This window comes from Hemitrygon akajei, chromosome 5, assembly GCF_048418815.1.
Source record: "Hemitrygon akajei chromosome 5, sHemAka1.3, whole genome shotgun sequence".
NCBI lineage: Eukaryota > Metazoa > Chordata > Chondrichthyes > Myliobatiformes > Dasyatidae > Hemitrygon > Hemitrygon akajei.
In genome coordinates, this window is record NC_133128.1 from 115,839,136 (window position 1) to 115,858,290 (window position 19,155).

The 19,155-nt window shown below is 42.9% G+C and overlaps 1 protein-coding gene across 10 annotated transcripts in view; it reads left to right on the plus strand.

The window, feature by feature from the left end:
• spega (striated muscle enriched protein kinase a) overlaps positions 1 to 19,155 on the plus strand; it is a 705,926-nt gene that overhangs the window by 378,538 nt on the left and 308,233 nt on the right. For all 10 annotated transcript variants that reach the window (XM_073046262.1, XM_073046259.1, XM_073046255.1 and 7 more), the window contains 2 exons: positions 13,421 to 13,681; positions 18,434 to 18,592. In XM_073046262.1, the coding sequence (XP_072902363.1) occupies positions 13,421 to 13,681; positions 18,434 to 18,592 (420 nt within the window). The remainder of the gene's footprint in view (positions 1 to 13,420; positions 13,682 to 18,433; positions 18,593 to 19,155) is intronic.

Consider the following 19,155-nt stretch of genomic DNA (forward strand, 5'->3'; position numbering starts at 1 on the left):
GTTGATGGAAATTTGGAGGGAGAACAAAATGAAATCAGAGTAAATCGGTGCTTTTAGGATGGCACAGACAAGATGGCTGAAGGGCCTGGATCCACGTTGCATTAGTCCACATTTTAAGAATCAAAGCCTTACAGAGGGTGCAGAGAGAATTGAATAGAACCAGGAATAAAGCAGTTCAGTTCTGGAGAGGGTAGGGCTGTTCTCATCTACACAGGAAGATTGAGAGAGATTAAAAGTGTAAATTGATTTATTATTGTCTCATGCACTGAGGTACTGTGGAAAAAATTGTTTTGCATGCCATCTATACAGATCAGAAATAGCTAATACAAGGGGGCATAGATCTAAGTGTGGGGGAATGTTAGAGATAAGTTCCTTACATAGAAAGTGGCGGGTGCATGAAAAGTGCTGCCCGGGATGATGAGTAGAGGCAGATAGTATCAGGAACATTTAAGAGACTCTCAGATAGGCACATGAATGATAGTAAAATGGAGGGGTATGTGGGAAGGAAAGGTTAGGTTGATCATAGAGTAGATTAAAGGATCGGCACAATATCGTGAGCTGAAGGGCCTGTACTGTGCTGTACTGTACTGTTCTATGTTCAGGGCATTTCAACCATCAGTGCATTGAGGTAGTACAAGGTAAAGCTATAACAAAATTCAGAATACATTGTAACAAGTACAGAGAAAATGAAGTGCAGGTGCAAAGCCATGACGAGGAAGATTGTGAGGACAAGAGCCTATCGTATTGTATTAAGTGACCATCTGATAACAGCATGGAGAAGCTGTCCTTGTGCCTGGTGGGATGTGCTTTCAGGATTTTGTATCTACTGCCCAGTGGGAGAGGGGGGAAGAGGGAATGCCTGGGGTGGGCAGGTCTTTGATTATGCTGGCTGATTTACTGAGGCAAAGAGAAGTGTAGACAGAATCCATGGAGGAGAGTCTTGCATACTGTTCATACAGATCAATTCATTACACAGCACATTGAGGTAGTATAGGGTAAAACAATAATAGAACACAGAATAAAACTACAGATAAAGTGCAGTGTAGGTAAACAATTTCCTTTGGGATCAATAAAGTATCTATCAAATTAGTTAAATAGAGGGCTATAGGTAAGCCTAGTAATTCCTAAGGTAGGGACGTGTTCGGCACAACTTTGTGGGCCGAAGGGCCTGTATTGTGCTGTAGGTTTTCTATGTTTCTGTAAGGCGCAAGGTCATAACGAGGTAGATTGAGAGGTCAAGAGTCCATCTTACTGTACTAGCAAGCCACTGTGGGGTAGAAGCTGTCCTTATTCCTGGTGATACATGTTTTCAAACATTTGTATCTTCTGCCCAATGGGATGGGGTAAGATGAGAGAATGTCCGGGATAATGAGGCATGTGGGCTTTGGAGTGAATGAGGAGTAACTGTTCCCAGTGGGCGGCGGGTAAGTGGGCAGAGAACATAGATTGGGTTGCTAAGATCTGGATTTTCTGTCTTGACCAAGTGATGGAAACAGTTTCAAAGTCAAGTTTATTGTCGTATGCATATGTACATGTGTGTACTTGAAACAGCCTGTCCTGGGGTTGGAGGCAAGACCATTAACAATGTTGATGAGCAAAGGGATCTTGGGGTCCAAGTTCAAAGCTCCCTACACAGGTTGATAGAGTGGCTAAGAAGGCATGTGGCATACTTGCCTTTTCCAGGCACTGAGTTTAAAATCAGGCAGCTTTATAAAACTAGTTAGACTGCATCTGGAGTATTGCACACAGTTCGGAGAAGGGGTGGAAGAGGTTTACCAAGATGCTGCTAGATCAAAGGGCCAGGGTTATAACAAGAGGCTGGACAAACCTGAGTTGTTTTCAGTGAGGATGGGGGAAATCTGATAGAGGCATAGCATGATATGATTATTGAGAGGCACAGATAGAGTAGATAGGCAGTATCTTTGTCCCAGGGTTGTAATGTTTAATACCAGAGGACATGCATTTAAAGTGAGGGGGTAATTTCAAACGAGATGTGAAAGGCAAGTTTTTATACAGAGAGTGGTGGGTGTCTGGAATGTGCTGTCTAGGGTGGTGATTGAGGCAGATACATTAGAGACCTCTAAGAGACACTTAAATAGGCACATGAATGTGAGGAAAATGGATAGATATAGACATTATGTAGGCAGAAGAGATTATTTAGTTTTATCATTTGATTACTAATTTAATGGGTTTGGCACAACATTGTAGGCTGAAGGGCCTGTTCCTATGCCCCACTCTTCTATGTTCTATGACTGTCCATGTGTGTGGATTGGGAGGGAGGAACAAGGTTTGTTTTACTTTCATTGCTTTGTTGCTGTTGTTATTGTCACTTGTGTTGTTCTGCTGAACATTGTGGGCATGCCATGTTGACACCGAAATGTGTGGCAACACTTGTGGGTACTCCTAGCACCTCCTTGGATGGTGTTGGTTGTGAATGCAAACAACACATTGCACTTTATGTTTTGATGTACATGCGACAAATAAAAATTAATCTGAACGTGAATGGTAGGATTTGGGCAATGTGAGAATTTGGAAGAGCCAAAGTTTGGGAATGCAAGGAAAATGTGGGAATGTCTGGACTGGATGGTCCAGGATCCCGGCAGATTCATAGAGCAAATGAGTCACAGGCATATGGCATAGTCATACAAAGAGCATTCATAAGAAAAATATAACTAAATGTAAATTATACACACTTTTTACTAGTAAAAAGCACAGTTCAAACAAACAAGAAGTCCATTTCAGTGTAATTTGATCGGAACAATCATGGTGTTACTGAACTGTAGCAGTGATTAGGGTTTTGCCAATTGGTTCAATGGGAATTGGCAAGGGGATCTGGCAAAACCCTGGTTGTGGAGATGTTTTCAGGGTTGTGTGGGCAAGAGAAGGGGAGTGGGACCAATTGTAGAGTTCCTTCACAAAGCCAGCACCATTTTGATGGGTTGAATGGCCTCACTATGGAATGCAATCTTTCATGGAAACAACACTAACTGCAATGTTCTACACAGGTTAATCTTTCTTATTTTTAAGGCTCTCTCTCAAAGCACAACTAAACTTGGCAGTGTACAGTCTCTGCTGGGGTGTCATCTCCTGCCAGGCAGCAGCCCACGTTACATCCCAAGATGTCACTGCCTTTAGCAAAGTCTTTCAGAGGTGTCACACCATGAATATGTATATCTGTTAGATATGTATATCTGTCCTGGGACCAGCACGTAAGTGCCATCACAAAGAAGGCACAATGGAGCCTCTACTTTCTTAGCGGTTTGCATAGATTTGGCATGTCACTAAAAACTCTGACAGACTTTGAAAGATGCACAATGGAGAGCATCCTGACTGGTTGCATCACAGCCTGGTGTCGAAACACTAATGTCCAGGAATGGAAAAGTCTACAGAAAGAGACGGATTCAGCCCAGTCCATCACAGGAAAAGCCCTCCCCACCATTGAGCACATCTACATGGAGCACTGCCTCACAAAAGCAGCATCTACCATCAAGGACCCCACCATCCAGACCATGCTCTCCTCTCTCTACTACCATCAGACAGGAGGTACAGAAACCTCAGGTCCCACAGCACCATGTTCAGGAATAGCTATCACCCAGGAAATCAGGCTCCTGAACCAGTGTGGATAACTTCACTTACCACAACACTGAACTGATTCCACAACCTGTAGACTCACTTCTCTACAATTAATTTTCTCAGTATTATTTATTTACATTCTTATATCTTATTATTTGCACAATTTGTTGTATTTTGCACATTGGTTGTTTGTCAGTTTTTGTTATTTATACTTTTTCATAAATTCTATTGTATTTCTTTATTTTCTGGTAAATGAATCTGAAAGCAGTATATGGTGACATATACAGTACCTTGATAATAATTTTACTTTGAACCCTTGTGGGATCTTGCTGTCCGTCACTGAGCACTGGTCTGAAGGTCAGCGGCAGTAACCACTGTACAATTTCACGCAGGTGTAAGAACCAGTAACCAAAGTCCAAGGGGCAGGTGGCAATACCAGCCCGTCTGTAACTGAACTGTGTCAGATTTCTTCAGCCCTTGACCTCTCCAACCTATCCTCTCCCAGCTTCTTACTTCATCCTTCCCCTCTCCACCCACCTACCTTCCTCCTCACCTGGTCTCACAGGTCACCTGCCAAACCCTCCCCCTGCCCCCATTTCCTTATTCTGTCTTCTGTCCCATCCCCAACCCATCCAAATGGCCTAATTCTGCTCCTGTGTCTTAAGGTCTTCTGAGGGGCATGGTTCCAATCTCATCCCTTCTCTTCGCCTGCCCATTACCTCTCTCCAATGCCCCTCCTCCTTCCCTTTCTTCCATGGTCCTCTGTACTCTATCAGATTCCTCCTTCTTTAGCCCTTTACCTCTTCCATCTATCCCCCTCCCCCACCCACCTACTTTCCCCTCACCTGTCACCTGCCAGCTTGTATTCCTCCCTCTCTCCACACATTCTTACTCTGGCTTTGGTCTCTTTCTTTCCCGTCCTGATGAAGGTTCTCAGCCCAAAACACAATGCTTATTCCTCTCCATAGAAGCTGCCTGACCTGCTGAGTTCCTCCAGCATTTTGTGAGCTGTTTTTCGCTCTCTTTGAGGAACGGTGATGTTCAGGGTAGCTTTGCCCAACCTTGTTGCTTGTCTGTTGAGATACTGTGACAAACTTGAAAGAGTAGGAACAAGCAGTTCTTAGTTTGAAAAAAAAACTGCAATAAAATACATTTAAAGAGCCACGGTGTTATTTCTTATATCTGATTTCCAAGAATGTTAACAGGACTTGACGGCCTGAGATAAAGTGAGAGTTTGGGCAGATGTAGACTGTTTGCTGGAATGTTGGAGGTGTGAACTCATACAGACGTGATAGCCCACAGAAAACTGGAAGGGCCGTATTGAGTGGACATGGAAAGGATGTTTGCAGACAATATAAATATAGGTGGAGGAAAGATAGTGTTGAGGAAGCAGGGAGTCTGAAGAAAGAATTGGACAGATTAGGAGAATGGGTAAAGAAGTACTAGATGGAACACAGTGCAGGGAAGTGTATGGTCAAGCATTTTGGTAGAAGGAATAAAGGTGTAGACTATTTTCAAAATGGGGAGAAAATTCAAAAATCAGAGGTGCAAAGAGACTTGAGAGGCCTAGTGCAGGATTCCCTAAAGGTTGAACCCATGGTAAGGAAGGCAAATGCAAATACAATGGCATTAATTTCAAAAGGACTAGAATATAAAAGTAAAGATGTCATACTGAGGCTTTATAAGTCATTTTTCAGACTGAATTTGGAATGTAGTGACCAGCTTTATGCCCCTTATCTTAGAAAGGATATACTTGCAAAGGAGAGGGTCGGAGTAGATTCATGAGAATAATCCAGGGAATGAAAGGGTTAATGTAGGAGGAGTGGCTCTGGGCCTGTACTCACTGGAGTTTAGGACTGAGGGGGATCTCATTGAAACTTAGGCTTAGAGTGGATATGGAGACAATGTTTCCAATAGTGAAGGAGTCTAGGAACAGAGGGCACAGCCTCAGAATAGATGGATATGACTTTAGAACAGAGATAAGGAATTTCTTAAGTCATAGGGTGGGTGAATCTGTGGAATTCATTGCCACAGATGGCTGCTGAGTCCAATACAGTGGGTATATTGATAGTTTCTTGATTAGTAATGGCGTCAAAGGTTATGGGGAGTAGGCAGGAGCATGGTGTTGAGAAGGAAAATAAATCAGACATGTCTGAATAGCCTAATTCTGTTCTTATGGTCTTATGAGGGGAATGAATAGGCTGAATGCATTCTATCTTTTTTTTAAGGGGAAGAAAACCAAGAACTAGAGGGCATAGGCTTGAGGAGAGAGATTTAAAATGGGCCTGGTGGGTATGTGGAATGAGCTGCCAGAGGAAGTGGTTGAGGCTGGTACAATAACAACATTGAAAAACACCTGGACGGGTATATGGATTGGAAAGTAGGGGGATGTAGGCCAAACACAGGCAATTGGGACCAGTGTAGGTGGGCACTTTGGTCAACATGGATGTGTTGGGCCAAAAGGCCTGTTTCTATGCTATGTGACTCTGACCTTTTCCCTGTGCTCTGTGTGAAGGTTCAGGTTTACTTATCACATGTATAGTACATTGAAACATACAGTGAAATGCAAAGTTTGTGTTGATAACCAACACAACCTAGGGATGTGCTGAGGGCAGCCTGTAAGTATCACAGCAACGTGACATGCCCACAATGCTCAGCAGAACAACACAAACAACAACAATCTCTCTCGCTCTCTCACTCACTCACTCTCACTCTGTCACTCACTCTCTCTCTCTCTCGCTCTCTCATTCTCAGACACTCACACTGACACTGACAGGGCAGGCCACCTCTAGGTACCCAGTCCTTGGCCCCAGACTCTCAGATTTTTAGGCGTTCAGGCCTCCAACCTTTAGTCTCTGGCACAGACTTGCACACTCTGCCTTCAGGATTCTACCTCAGGACTCGCTAACTTCAGTTTCCGACCTATGGGACCTTCTACCTCTGGACTCCCTCCCTCACTCCGTCTTGTCTTTATGTTTTAATGCAGTTGCCCATCTAAAATGAATATCAAACATAAAACAGCAGTGCAGGCCCTTCAGCCCATGATGTTTTGCCAACCCTAAGATCAATCTGTCCCTTCCCACCCACACAGATCTATCATTCTATCACTCATGTGCCTATCTGAGAGTCTCTTAAGTGGCCCTAATGTATCTGCCTGTACCACTACCTCTGGCAGTATGTTTCACACACCCACCACTCTGTGTAGAAAGACCTACACGGCCCCTCCATATTTTTCTCCGATCAACTTAAAATTATGCCCTCTTGCAATAGCAATTTCCACCCTGGGAAAAAGTTTCTGACTGTCCACGCCACCTGTGCCTCTTACAAGGTGAGACTTTGCTTAGGCAGTTTACTGAAAGTAGCTATGTAAATGAATAAGGTGTTTTGGGAGGCAGGTCATAGCTAGAATTAAATGAGCAAGGATCTAGACCTGATGCAGTTTACCTACTGTCACAATAGGTCTACAGCAGATGCAATCTCACTAGCTCGCTACTTGGACTTGGAGCACCTGGACAACAGCAATACCCACAATCAATTCAACACCATCATTTCTCAGTATTAGTTAACAGGCTCCAAAGCCTGGGTCTCTGTACCTCTTTCTGCAACTGAATACTTGACTTCCTCACTGGGGACCACATTCAGTATGGATCGGAAGTAACATCTCCTCCTTGCTGACATTCAATACAGATACAACTCAAGGATGTGTGCTTAGCCCACTGCTCTGCTTTCTCTACATTCATGACTGTGTGGCTTCACACAGCTCAAAATCAGTCTATAAATTTGCTAATGATACCACTGCCGTTGGCAGAATCTCAGAAAAGAAGGCAGACAGGTGTGAGGTAAATCAGCTGGTTGAGTGGTGTTGCAACAACCTTCAGTACTCAGTGTCAGGAAGACCAAGGAATTGATTGTGGACTTCAGGAAGGGGAAGTCGAGGAGAACATGCATCAGTCTTCATTGAGGGATCAGCAGTCGAAAGGGTGAGCAGTTTCACATTCCTAGGTGTTTACTTCTCAGAGAATCTACCCTGAGCCCAACATATTGATGTAATCATGAAGAAGGCATGTCATTAAGAGTTTGAGGAGATTTGGTATGTCACCAAAGATTCTTGTAAATTTCTACAGATGTTCAATGGAGAGCATTTTTATTGGCTGCATCACCATCTGGTACGGAGGGGCCAACACACAGGATTGGAAAAAGCTGCAGAGGATTGTAGACTCAGCCAGCTCCATCACAGGCACTGGAGACCCCACCACTGAGGATATCTTCAAAAGGCGATGCTTCAAGAAGGTCACAACCATCATTAAGGACCCTTGCCATCTGGGATATGCCCTCTTCTCGTTACTGGCATCAGGAGGAGGTACAGGAGCCTGAGGGCACAGGCGCATTTTCGGAACAGCTTCTTCTCCTCTGCCGTCAGATTTCTAAATGTTCCAGGAACCCATGAGCTCTACCTCACTATTCCTCTTTTGCACTATTTATATATTTTTATTGTAACTTATAGCAATATCTATGTTTTGTACTGTACTGCTGCCACAAAATAACAAATTCTGCAACATATGTCAGTGACAATAAGCCTGATTCTGATTCTGAAGGCGTTTGGCATGCTTGCCTCCATTGGTTAGGGCATGGAGTGTAAGAGGATGGAAGTCACGCTGCAGCTAAATAAAACTTCAGTCAGTCTGCACTTGGAGTGTTGTGTGCGCAGTTGTGGTTTTCCCTTTATAGGAAGTTTGTGAAGATTTGGTGAAAGTGCAGAAGAGGTTCACCAAGATGCTGTCTGGATTAGAGAGCCTGAAGTATAAGGACAAAGTTGAGTGGTTTGCTCTGGAGTGGCTGTCAGGAAACTTAGAGGAGGCTTGACCCAAAAGCAGAGCTGTGGAGATGATAACTGTAATAATATGCCACAGAATTACAAGCCACGAGAGACAAGAGAGAACAGAAACTAAGCAGAACAGGCAACAAGGTAAATTGAAGGCTAGGAGCAGTTGGTTGAGGCTGGCTGCTTCAATGAGTGAACAGGGACTGTGGTTAAATAGGCTGATGAGTTTCAAACAAGCAGCAGGTGACCCCAATTAGCTGAGTGGAGACTGAGAGGCACAGACCTGAGAGTGGTGGGGTGGGGGCACTGATTGAGGTTTTTTTAAAATTATAAGAGGCACACACACACACACACACACACACACACACACACACACACACACACACACACACACACACACACACACACACACACACACACACACACACACACACACACACACACACACACACACACACACACACACACACAATCTCGAACCCCAGGACAGGCTGCCTGTGGGCCTCCAGTCTCCAATCCTTGGCCTAAACCTGGCTGTTGGCAGTTCTCCCTTAGAATTTAATGTGTTTCCTGGGTAACACCTGAAGAACAAAGTCAAGTAAACGTGTATTGGTGTGCTATTTGGAATAACATTGTCTTTCATAAATTAAAGGATTGAATACAACAGTTGGGATATTATCTAGAAGTTGTGTAAAATGTTGGTGATGTCAAACTTGTGTGCAGTTTTGGTCACCTACTTACAGGAAAGATATCAATATGTTGAAAGAGTATGGAGAAAATTTACAAGGATGTTACTGGGACTTGAGGACCTGAGTTAAACTTGGCAGAACAACAACGAACATAACAAGCATGAAAACAACAACAATACAAGCCCTTTTCCACCCTACACACACAGGCTTTGGCCATCGGTCTTCGACTTCTGGACTTCCGATGAACCTTCAGGCTTTCATCAGAAGGATGACATTTGGTATCAATTGGTGTCAAAATCTGTACAATATTGTGGACGGAATGGCCTAGCTAGTGCTATACTGATCTGTGAGTGAGCCTTTGGAATGCTCTTCCTTCAAGGGTCCTGAGTGTTTCTGAGACTGAGGGAGGAGGGAGTGAGAGTATAGAGATGAGGTTTGCTAAATGGTGGGGAAGGCTCAAGAGGCAGAGAGCTTTCCTCTGGCTGCTGGCTCTCCTGTTCCACAAGATGACAAGGCAGTAGGAGTGAGAGAAGGCCTGTTGGCCCATCGATCCTGTCCCCCCAACTCAATATAATCAGGGCTGACCTATACCCACCTCAACCTTTCTTAGAGTCATAGAGCACTCTAGCAAAGAAACAGGCCCTTCAGCCCATCTAGTCCAGTCTAAACTATAATTCAGCCTAGTCAAGTTGACCTGCACCTGGACCATAGCCCTGCATACCCATCCATGTACTTATTCAAACTTATGAACCCACACCCACCACATGAATATAAAGGTTATAACTTTATAACCTTCTTATACCATGAATGTTAGTCTCATCTGAAAACTTACTAACTGTGCCACTAACATTGTCATCCAAATTATTAATATAAATGGCAACAACAGGGGATACAGCACACCAGTGGTCGCAATCAGAATCAGGTTTAATATCACCAGCAAATGTGGTAAAATTTGTTGTTTTGTAGCAGCAGTACTTAATAATAAAAACTACAACTACAAATTACAATGTTATACAAGTCAGATTTTTTGAGCTAATCTACAAAACATTGTGTATCACGTCAAATCAAAAGAAAAATTCCAAAACTTGTCAATAATTTACTAAAAATTAAATACCAAAATTGTGAGGCTGAAAACCTATTCATTCCCTGTGTAATTACTTGGCCAACTTTCTTCGGATGCAATATACTGTTGCCTTGCCAGCTCACCCAATTTGTTGATGTAAAAAATTAGAGGATCACCTGTTTTCAATTGATTCTTAAGAATAAATACCCCCTTTCTCTGTAAGGTCAAACAGTATGGTGGATTTTCAACAGACCCAACCAAAATGAAGGCAAAGGAGCATTCAAGACAAGTCAGGGAAATGATAATTCTGGTACAATTCTGGGGAAGGGTACAAGACCACCTCAAAGGCACTGAACATACCTTGGAGGTCAGTGCAGACCATCATGAAAAAGTGGAAAAAATATGAAACCATAGCCATACTGCCTAGGTCAGGCTGCTCATCTAAACATAGTCACCAGAGAAGAATGGCACTTGTAAGTGAAGCTACTGTGATGCCAACAGTCACTCTGAATGAGCTGCAGAAGTCAATGGCTGCAACTGGAGACAAAGTTCATGGCTTCACTATTTCTAAGGCCTTGCACAAAGGTTATATTTGAAAAAGTGGCAAGGAAGAAGCCCTGGCTAAAACAAAAGTATATCCTTCACCGTAAAGACTTTGCAAAGCAACGCTTTAGAAGAATCTGTAAAGATGTGGAAGAAGTTCTTGTGGTCAGATGAGACAAAAGTGGAACTTTTTGGCCTCGACACTAAGTGGTACGTGTGGCATAAATTTAATACTGTGCATCAGCTAGGTGACACCATACCTACTATAAAGTATGGTGGAAGTAGCATCATGCTACTGGAATGCTTTTCAGTAGCAGGGACTGGCTATCTGTTGAGGATTGATAGGAAGCTGAATGCTGCTAAATACAGAGAGATCCCAGATAAAAACCTGCTAGCCTCTGCTAGAAAGCTTAAACTGGGGAGGAAGTTCATCTTTCAGCAGGACAGTGACCCAAAGCACACTGTCAAAGCAACCTCAAGTGGCTTCAAATGAAGAAAATTGATGTCCTTGAGTGGCCCAGTCAGAGTCCTGATCACAGCCTGATTGAACATCTCTGGCAAGGCCTCAAGATTGCTATCCAGTGCCACTCCCCAACTAACCTTTCAATAGGTACATTTAATGTCAGAGAAATATATACAATATGCATCCTGAAATTTGTTTTCTTCGCAAACATCCATGAAAACAGGGGAGTGCCCCAAAGAATGAATGACAGGTGAATGTTAGGACTCCAAAGCCCCTCCCAGCTCCCCCCCTTCCATGCATAAGCAGCAGCAAAGCATCAATAAAGAAACAGACTTGCGGTACCCCAAAGGCTATCTGTTCACCTGGTAATTCAACATACCGTGGGCTCTCTCACTTCCTAATAGGGAAAAAGAGGTGTCTCCATTTCACTTGGGGCAAAGAAAAATGAGCATATCGTGCTCCATCGCATTGTATCTAATAGAGACTTAGCCAAAAAGATTACTGGCTGTAATAGCTACAAGAGGTGGTTAAGCCATCTACTGAGCAAAGGGGGATGAATACTTTTGAACTGCTGATGTTTCCGTTTTTGAATTTTTAGTTTTTCATGTTTTACAATTTCCCCTGGTTTTTGGACTCTAGTGTGAAAAGAAGAAGCATATGATTCACAAATTAAAATTCTCAATTAAATTGATCAAAATCCCTGATTGTAATACTCATTTATGTGAACAAAGGGTTGGGTGCTGAATACTTTTACAAGGCACTGGTGTGCCTTATATAAAATATATATATTTAATGCAAAAGAGAATAAAATAGCAAAGTAGTGTACATGGACTCATTGTCCATTTGAGTCAGAATCAGATTTATTATCACTAACATACCTTGTGAAATTTGTTGCTTTACAGTGCAATACATAAAATATTATAAATTACAATAAGAAATACATACAAATAAACAAGTAGTGCAAAAAGTGAGAAAAATACTGAGGAAATGTTCATGGGTTCATTATTCATTCAGAAATCTGATGACGGAGGGGAAGAAGCTGTTCCTGAAATGTTAAGTGTGTGTTTTCAGGCTCTTGTACCACCTCCTTGATGATAATAATGAGAAGAAGGCATGTCCTGCATGGTGGGGATTAATGCAGCCTTTTTTGAGGCCTCACCTCCTGAAGATGTCTTTGATGCTGGGGAGGCTAGTGCCCATGATGGACCTGTCTGAGTCTACAATGTTCTGCTGCTTTTTCCATCACCGTCCTCCAACTGAAAAGCAACCCTTCACCACCTACTGTCAGCCCAATTTTATATCCAGTTGATTAGCTTACCCTGGACTCCATGAGATCCAATGAGATAAGCATCTAATCCAAATACATCATGGTTTCAAAGTTTAAAATAAAAATTAGTATCAAAGTATGTATATCTTGAGATTCCATTTTTTCCAGGCATTTACAGGAAAATAAAGAAATACAATAGAATATACGAAAAACTTTGCATAAGCAAAGACTGATAAACAACCAGCATGCAAAAGACAAACCTGTGTAAATAAATAAACAATACTGAGAACATGAGTTGTAGAGCCCTTGAAAGTGAGCCTGCAGGTTGTGGAATCAGTTCAGAGTTGTGGTGAGTGAAGTAATCCGCAATTCAGGAGCCTGATGGTTGTACAGTAATAACTGTTCCTGAATGTGGTGGTGTGGGATCTAAGGCTCCTAAACCTCCATCCAGAGCATGGATGAGAAATTCTTTATAAAAGTTCAGAGCAGCTACATTTTACAAATTAGCCACCAAACTGATGACATGAACATCGACATTTCCCCTCCTCTTCTCACTTTTCCCATTCCTGACTCTGGCTCCCCCTTACCTTTCTCCTCACCTGCCCATCACCTCCTTCCTTCTCCCCTATCTCCCGTGGTCTACTCTCCCTCTCCTATCAGATCCCTTCTTCAATCCTATACCTTTTCCACCTATCACCTCCCAGCTTCTTACTTTGTTCCTACCTTCCCCCTCACATGGTCACACCTATCGCCTTCTAGCTTGTACTCCTTTCCCTCCCCCCACCTGTTTATTCTGACTTCTTCCTCTTTGACCCGGTCCTGATGAAGAGTCTTGGTCCACAGTGTCGATTCTTTATTCCTTTCCATAGAGGCTGCCTGACCTGCTGAGTTCCTCCAGCATTTTATATCTTTGATCATTATTGGCAGGCTTGGCCCAGATCCCATACATTCTAGCCAGATGTAGAATGACGTGTGCTTGTTTGTTGCCATTGTGTTGCAGGCCACCGCGATGCGCAAGTGTTGGCGATCATGGCGCCGGCTCGGGACATCACAGTGAACGCCGGCGAGTCGGCCTTCTTTGAGTGTGAGGTGCGTGGCCCCCCTGATGTTGACGTCGACTGGCTGACCAACGGGAAGCTGGTCCAGCCCGCTCTGCTGAACTGCAAGATGCACTTTGATGGCAAAAAGTGCAAGCTGCTCCTAAATTCGGTACACGAAGATGACTCGGGAGTATACACCTGCAAAGTTAGCACGGCAACAGGTGAGTGAGAGGCTGGCGAGGCCCAGACACACAGGCTGCGAGTAGTCCCAGCGCATTGCATGGGACAGGGTGGTTATGAAGCCAAATGGCATACTGATCTTCAACCCTCAGGGCACTGAGTATGGAAATTGAGACATAATGTCGCAGTTGTACAACATAATCGGAGTATTAGACCATCAGTCATAGGAGCAGAATTAAGCCATTTGGCCCACTCTGCCATTCCCGCGTGGCTGACTTATTGTCCCTCTCAACCTGTAAGACCATAAGATTTAGGAGCAGAAGTAGGCCATTCGGCCCATCGAGTCTGTTCCGCCATACAATCATGGGCTGATCCAGTCATCCCCACTCCCCTGCTTTCACCCCATACCCTTTGATGCCCTGGCTAATCAAGAACTTATCTATCTCTGCCTTAAATACACCCAATGACTTGGCCTCCACAGCCGCTCGTGGCAACAAATTCCACAGATTTACCACCCTCCGCCTAAAGTAATTTCTGTGCATCTCAGTTGTAAAAGGACATCCTTCAATCCTGAAGTCGTGCCCTCTTGTCCTGGACTCCCCATACTCCTGCCTTCTCTCCGTAACCTTTTGTTATAATTTGTAACAAAATATAACAAAATTTAATTGAAAGAAGAACATGAGCCCGGGAAAGTGTGTCTACTTTGTTTTACTTTAGTGAAGCGTACAAATGACGCGATAGCGTAATGATGTATGCCACTTAAATATTTCTTTCATATAATCCTTAATGAATCCTATAAACAAACAAAAAATGCTTAATCAAACAATGTATTTACAGTATTATTCAAATAATACTGAAATATTAAATATACAGCACTATAACGTGCTATAAGTGTGTGCTTATACTATATATGTATAGCTACTATATGGAATCCGCACTATAGTAAATTTTAAAGTCCCCCATATTTAATTGCTGTGGATATTTCTTACCCTTGAAGGATGATGTCTTTCCTGACGGGGTGTGGGGGGTGCTTGCTCACTTTGCTTGGCAGGTGAAACAATCTCAGGTTCTGGGGCCTCCTCTGTAGTAATTGTAGGGGTTGCGTCTGGGACTGCAGAAAGTGGCTTGAACTCCTTTCTACTCTGACAATTGACTCTGCTTTTTTCAGCTGATCGATGTGTCATCTCCAGATGACATCAGACACGATCTGCACTGTGTAGAAGAGTGGTCCACTTCTGTCCTTAATCTTTCCAAGTACCCACTTTCATCACCACTGTAGTCCCTCACCAGGACTGCTTGTCCAGGAGTGAAACACTGAACCTCCTTGTATGAGGAGCCCTCAATTTGTCTCAGCTGTTTGTCCTGCATACTCCTGAGTTTGGGTTTGAGGAGATCCAAGCATGAGCGCAAGGGACGACCCAGGAACAGCATAGTGGCTGAGTTGTTGGGTGTGGAGTGTGCTGAATTGCGATATGCAAGGAGGAAATTGGCGAGCTTGGATTCAGTGTGAGTGCAGTGTGTTTTGCTGACATTGCTCACAGTGTGTTCTTTAGACTCTTGACAAACCTTTCCACCAAAACATTTGTAGCTGGGCGGGACAGTGCAGGTGTAATATGTCTTACTCCATCCATTTTCAAGATTGACTAAAACTGTTCTGCTACAAACCGAGGTTTATTGTCACTGACTAAGTGTTCTGGAACACCAGTCTATGAGAATTGAACTGAATTGAAGAGGCTGTAGTGGAGACTATTGGGAACATTTCTGGCCATTTTGTAGCTGCATCCACGACTACCAAGAAATTTGTTGCCAGGAATAATCTGGCAAAATCCACATGAATCCTCTGCCAGGGCAATACAGGCCATTCCTAGGGATGGAGAGACACTGCCATTGGCATCTTCTGGAAATGTTAGCATCCCGAACCGTGCATAGCTAGTTGCTAAAATTGCTGATCTATCCCAGGCCACTAGACAAAGCTTCAAGCCAATGCTTTCATTTTGACCACACCTAGATGTCCGGCATGTAGCTCCTCCAATACTTCAGCTCTCAGCTTGAATGGTACAGCTCTCAATCCCCACATAAGGCAGCCCCTGTTAAGGGCAAGGTCACCCCAGTGCTGTTAAAAATGGGAGAACTGGAATTGCAGCTGCACATTCCAGCCATTTTGAGTGCCCATGTAGACCTGAGACAGTGTGGGGTCTTTTCTGCTTTCCCTTTGGATCATCTCTGCTGTAATAGGGAGACTTTCGATTTGCGTTAGGGAGAGTACGTCAAGAGGAGTGTCCTCTTTTGTAAATTTTTCAGGTATTTCCTTTTTCAAGGGTAAACAGGTCAATCCACCAGCATTAATCCACCATGATTAGTTATCCTCTTGAATTCGATCTTGTGTAGCCCTCAGGCTCGGGCAGCACGTGTTTGTCTGGGGGAGACAACTTCTGGCCCCACCAAACGGAGAAATCTTGTTTGTGTTGATGCTGCGTGATGTGTTGCCCAGTTACAAATCCCCACTTCAAAATATCAGACAGTATACCATATGCAATTAAATAATTGAACTTTATAAATCTTAATCTGAATATAGGGTTAGTAAAGAAAAGAAAAAGAAAAAAGGATCTAGCTCACTGGCTACTTTATGGTATGAGGAACCAGACAGGCTTTGTAATATTTGGGTGTGGCATTTTCATTTAACATTATTTTACCCTTGATATGTTTTGAGTTTTTCAATGCCATCCTTGAACACTGCTGTGGCATCATCAGTATCTTTCTTAATTAGCTTTCAGTTGACTCTGTTGTAGGGGATGGATCTCCAATCAAGTTGTAGTTGTCTCAGCCAATCACAGTCCTGCAATGCTGGCCCTCCTGTTTTTACCACATACAAGCCCAACGTGGTTTGTTGGTTGTTATATTTCACTTTTACAAACTTCATTCCCGTAGGAGTTATTGTTGCTCCAGTAGCAGTTCTTAATTAGATATCTGTAAGCTTTAGTTCCGTATCTTTGAAATGGTGTTCAAACTCATTTTGTGGAATGACTGAAACAGCTGAGCCAGTGTCCTTCTGGTGTGAGTCATTTGCTCTTCTGTTGCTATTTTTCAAGTTTTGGAAGGCTTTTTAGTTCTCTGTCACTCTAATCATTATCAGAATTTTCATCAACAGCATACAAATTAATGCTCTTTTTGAAAATGCCACTTAATTTTTTATCTTTTTCTCTTTTCTGTGCAGTCCATTTCTTTTTGTCTGTCTGGCATGTTTTTATATGTGGCCTACTTTGTTGCATTTTCTGCAAGTTTTGCCTTTAAACCTGCATTGGTCTGGTGTATGTGAGCCCCTGCCACAACAATAATACAATTTGTTCAACCAGGTAGGTTTCTACTTAGACATTGCAATTTTGTTCACCCTCACTTTCATTTCTAACTGCGACTCAATCGTGTCTCTAGCTGTTGTTTCCATTGATACAGTGATTTCAACTGCTCTTTAAAATGTGAATTGGGCTTCAGTTAGAAGCCATTTTTGAATGCTTTCTTGTAAGATTCCATAAACTAAGCAATCTCTCGGTGCATCATTAAGCCAATCACTGAGCTGACAATCCTTGGACAATTTCAATTCAGTCATCTAAGCCAAAGTGGACTCCCCTTCCTTTTGATTCCACTTATAAAACCTAAAGTGTTCTGGAATCAACAATGGTTTTGGTCCTAAATGATCCTGCATTACATTCATGATATCAGCAAAGGTCATTTTGGCTGGTCTTGCTAGAGCAATTAAACTTCTAAGCAAATTATATGATCTTCCATGTATTATACTCAGCAATACTGGCTCGCTTTTCTTTGGCTATTTCATTTTGATTCTAAATACTACTCAATTCCTTCAGTATACATCACCCCATTACCTGTTGTACAATAGAATATGTTTATCTTTCTCATGTAGCTCTTTTTTTTAACTTGAACATCTCACTGCAGTTCAACAGGTAGGTAGTGGTCTGGGGTTCATTTTTAAACTTCCACATAGCCACTGTTATATTTTGTAACTCCAGAAATTAATTGAAAGAAAAACATGGCATTCTGGGAAAATGTGATAACTTCATTTTACTTTAGTGAGGCACTCACATATAACATTAAGTTGTGATGACATATGCCATTCATACATAACCCATAATGAATTACGTAAACAAAGAGTGCTTAATCTAACAACATATTTACAATATTACTGAAATACTAAATGCACAACATCTTTGACACCCTTACTAATTAAGAATCTACCAATCTCTGCTTTAAATATAAGACCATAAGACTTAGAAGCAGAATTAACCCATTTGGCCCATCAAGTCTGCTCTGCCATTCCATCATGGCTGAGTTATTATTCTCCTCCCTTCTCTCCATATCTTTTGACAAGAACATATGTCAAGAACCTATCAACTTCCACTTTAAATATACTGTACCCAGCTGTCTACAGCTGTCTGTGGCAATGAATTCCACAGAGTCACCACTCACTGGCTTATTCCAAAGGAATCTCCTTGTATTCTGAGGCCGTGCCCTCTTGTCCTAAACTATTAGAAACATCCTCTGAATATTAAGCTGGAAAAAGTGAAGACATTTACAAGGATGTTACCAGGGCGCAGGGGACTGTGTTATAGAGAGAGGTTGAGTTTGGAACACTGCTGATCTTTTCAAGGGTCTTTTCCCCAGGGTGGGGGAATCAAGATCTAGAGGGCACATGTTTAAGGTGAGGTGGCAAGGTTTAATAAGAAGCTGAGGGACTACGTTTTAACCCAGAGGGTGGTCAGTATGTGTTACTTATTCCTCAGATGAGAAGACATGCAGTGCCCAGCTGACAGTACTGCCCTCCATCCCTCCGCTCTTCACTCGGAAGCTGGAAGACGTCTTTGTGATCGAGGGCAGGACAGCCCACCTCGACGTAAAAGTGAGCGGGACCCCTGCCCCCACCGTCATCTGGACGCACTTCGGTAATCTGTGGGGAAAGGGGCCGTGGTTCTGGTCTGAGTCACACAGGGCACACATATGCACACGATCTCAGGAGCTTCCCACAGCGCTTCACAGCGGGAAGGAACAGGAACAGGAGGAGGATGTCCTGCTGTCCCTCATGGCTGATCTACCTCAATGCCACTGGCCATAACCCCCTTTAATCTCTCATAAAACTGTGAGATATAGGAGCACAATTATAGATTCAGAGTTTAGAGATGAGCTTTATTTGTCACGTGTACATCAAAACATCAAACCAAAACATATCTAAAAGCTTAAATTTAAACTCTTTTATGATAAAGGCCAGTGCAGTGCATCACTTCCTAATCTCTCTATGTGCCTCTTCCTTCTCCCAAAGGAACACCGTGGCCAAAGGCTCAGTGTCTCAGAGGCTGATCAGAGACCTGATACGGATTTATCAAAGGCATACTGTAAGGTTTTTTAAGACCTAAGATTAGATTTATTTGTTACATGTACATCAAAACATAGTGAAATCTATCGTATGCATCAATGACCAACACAGTCTGAGGATGTGCTGGGGACAGCC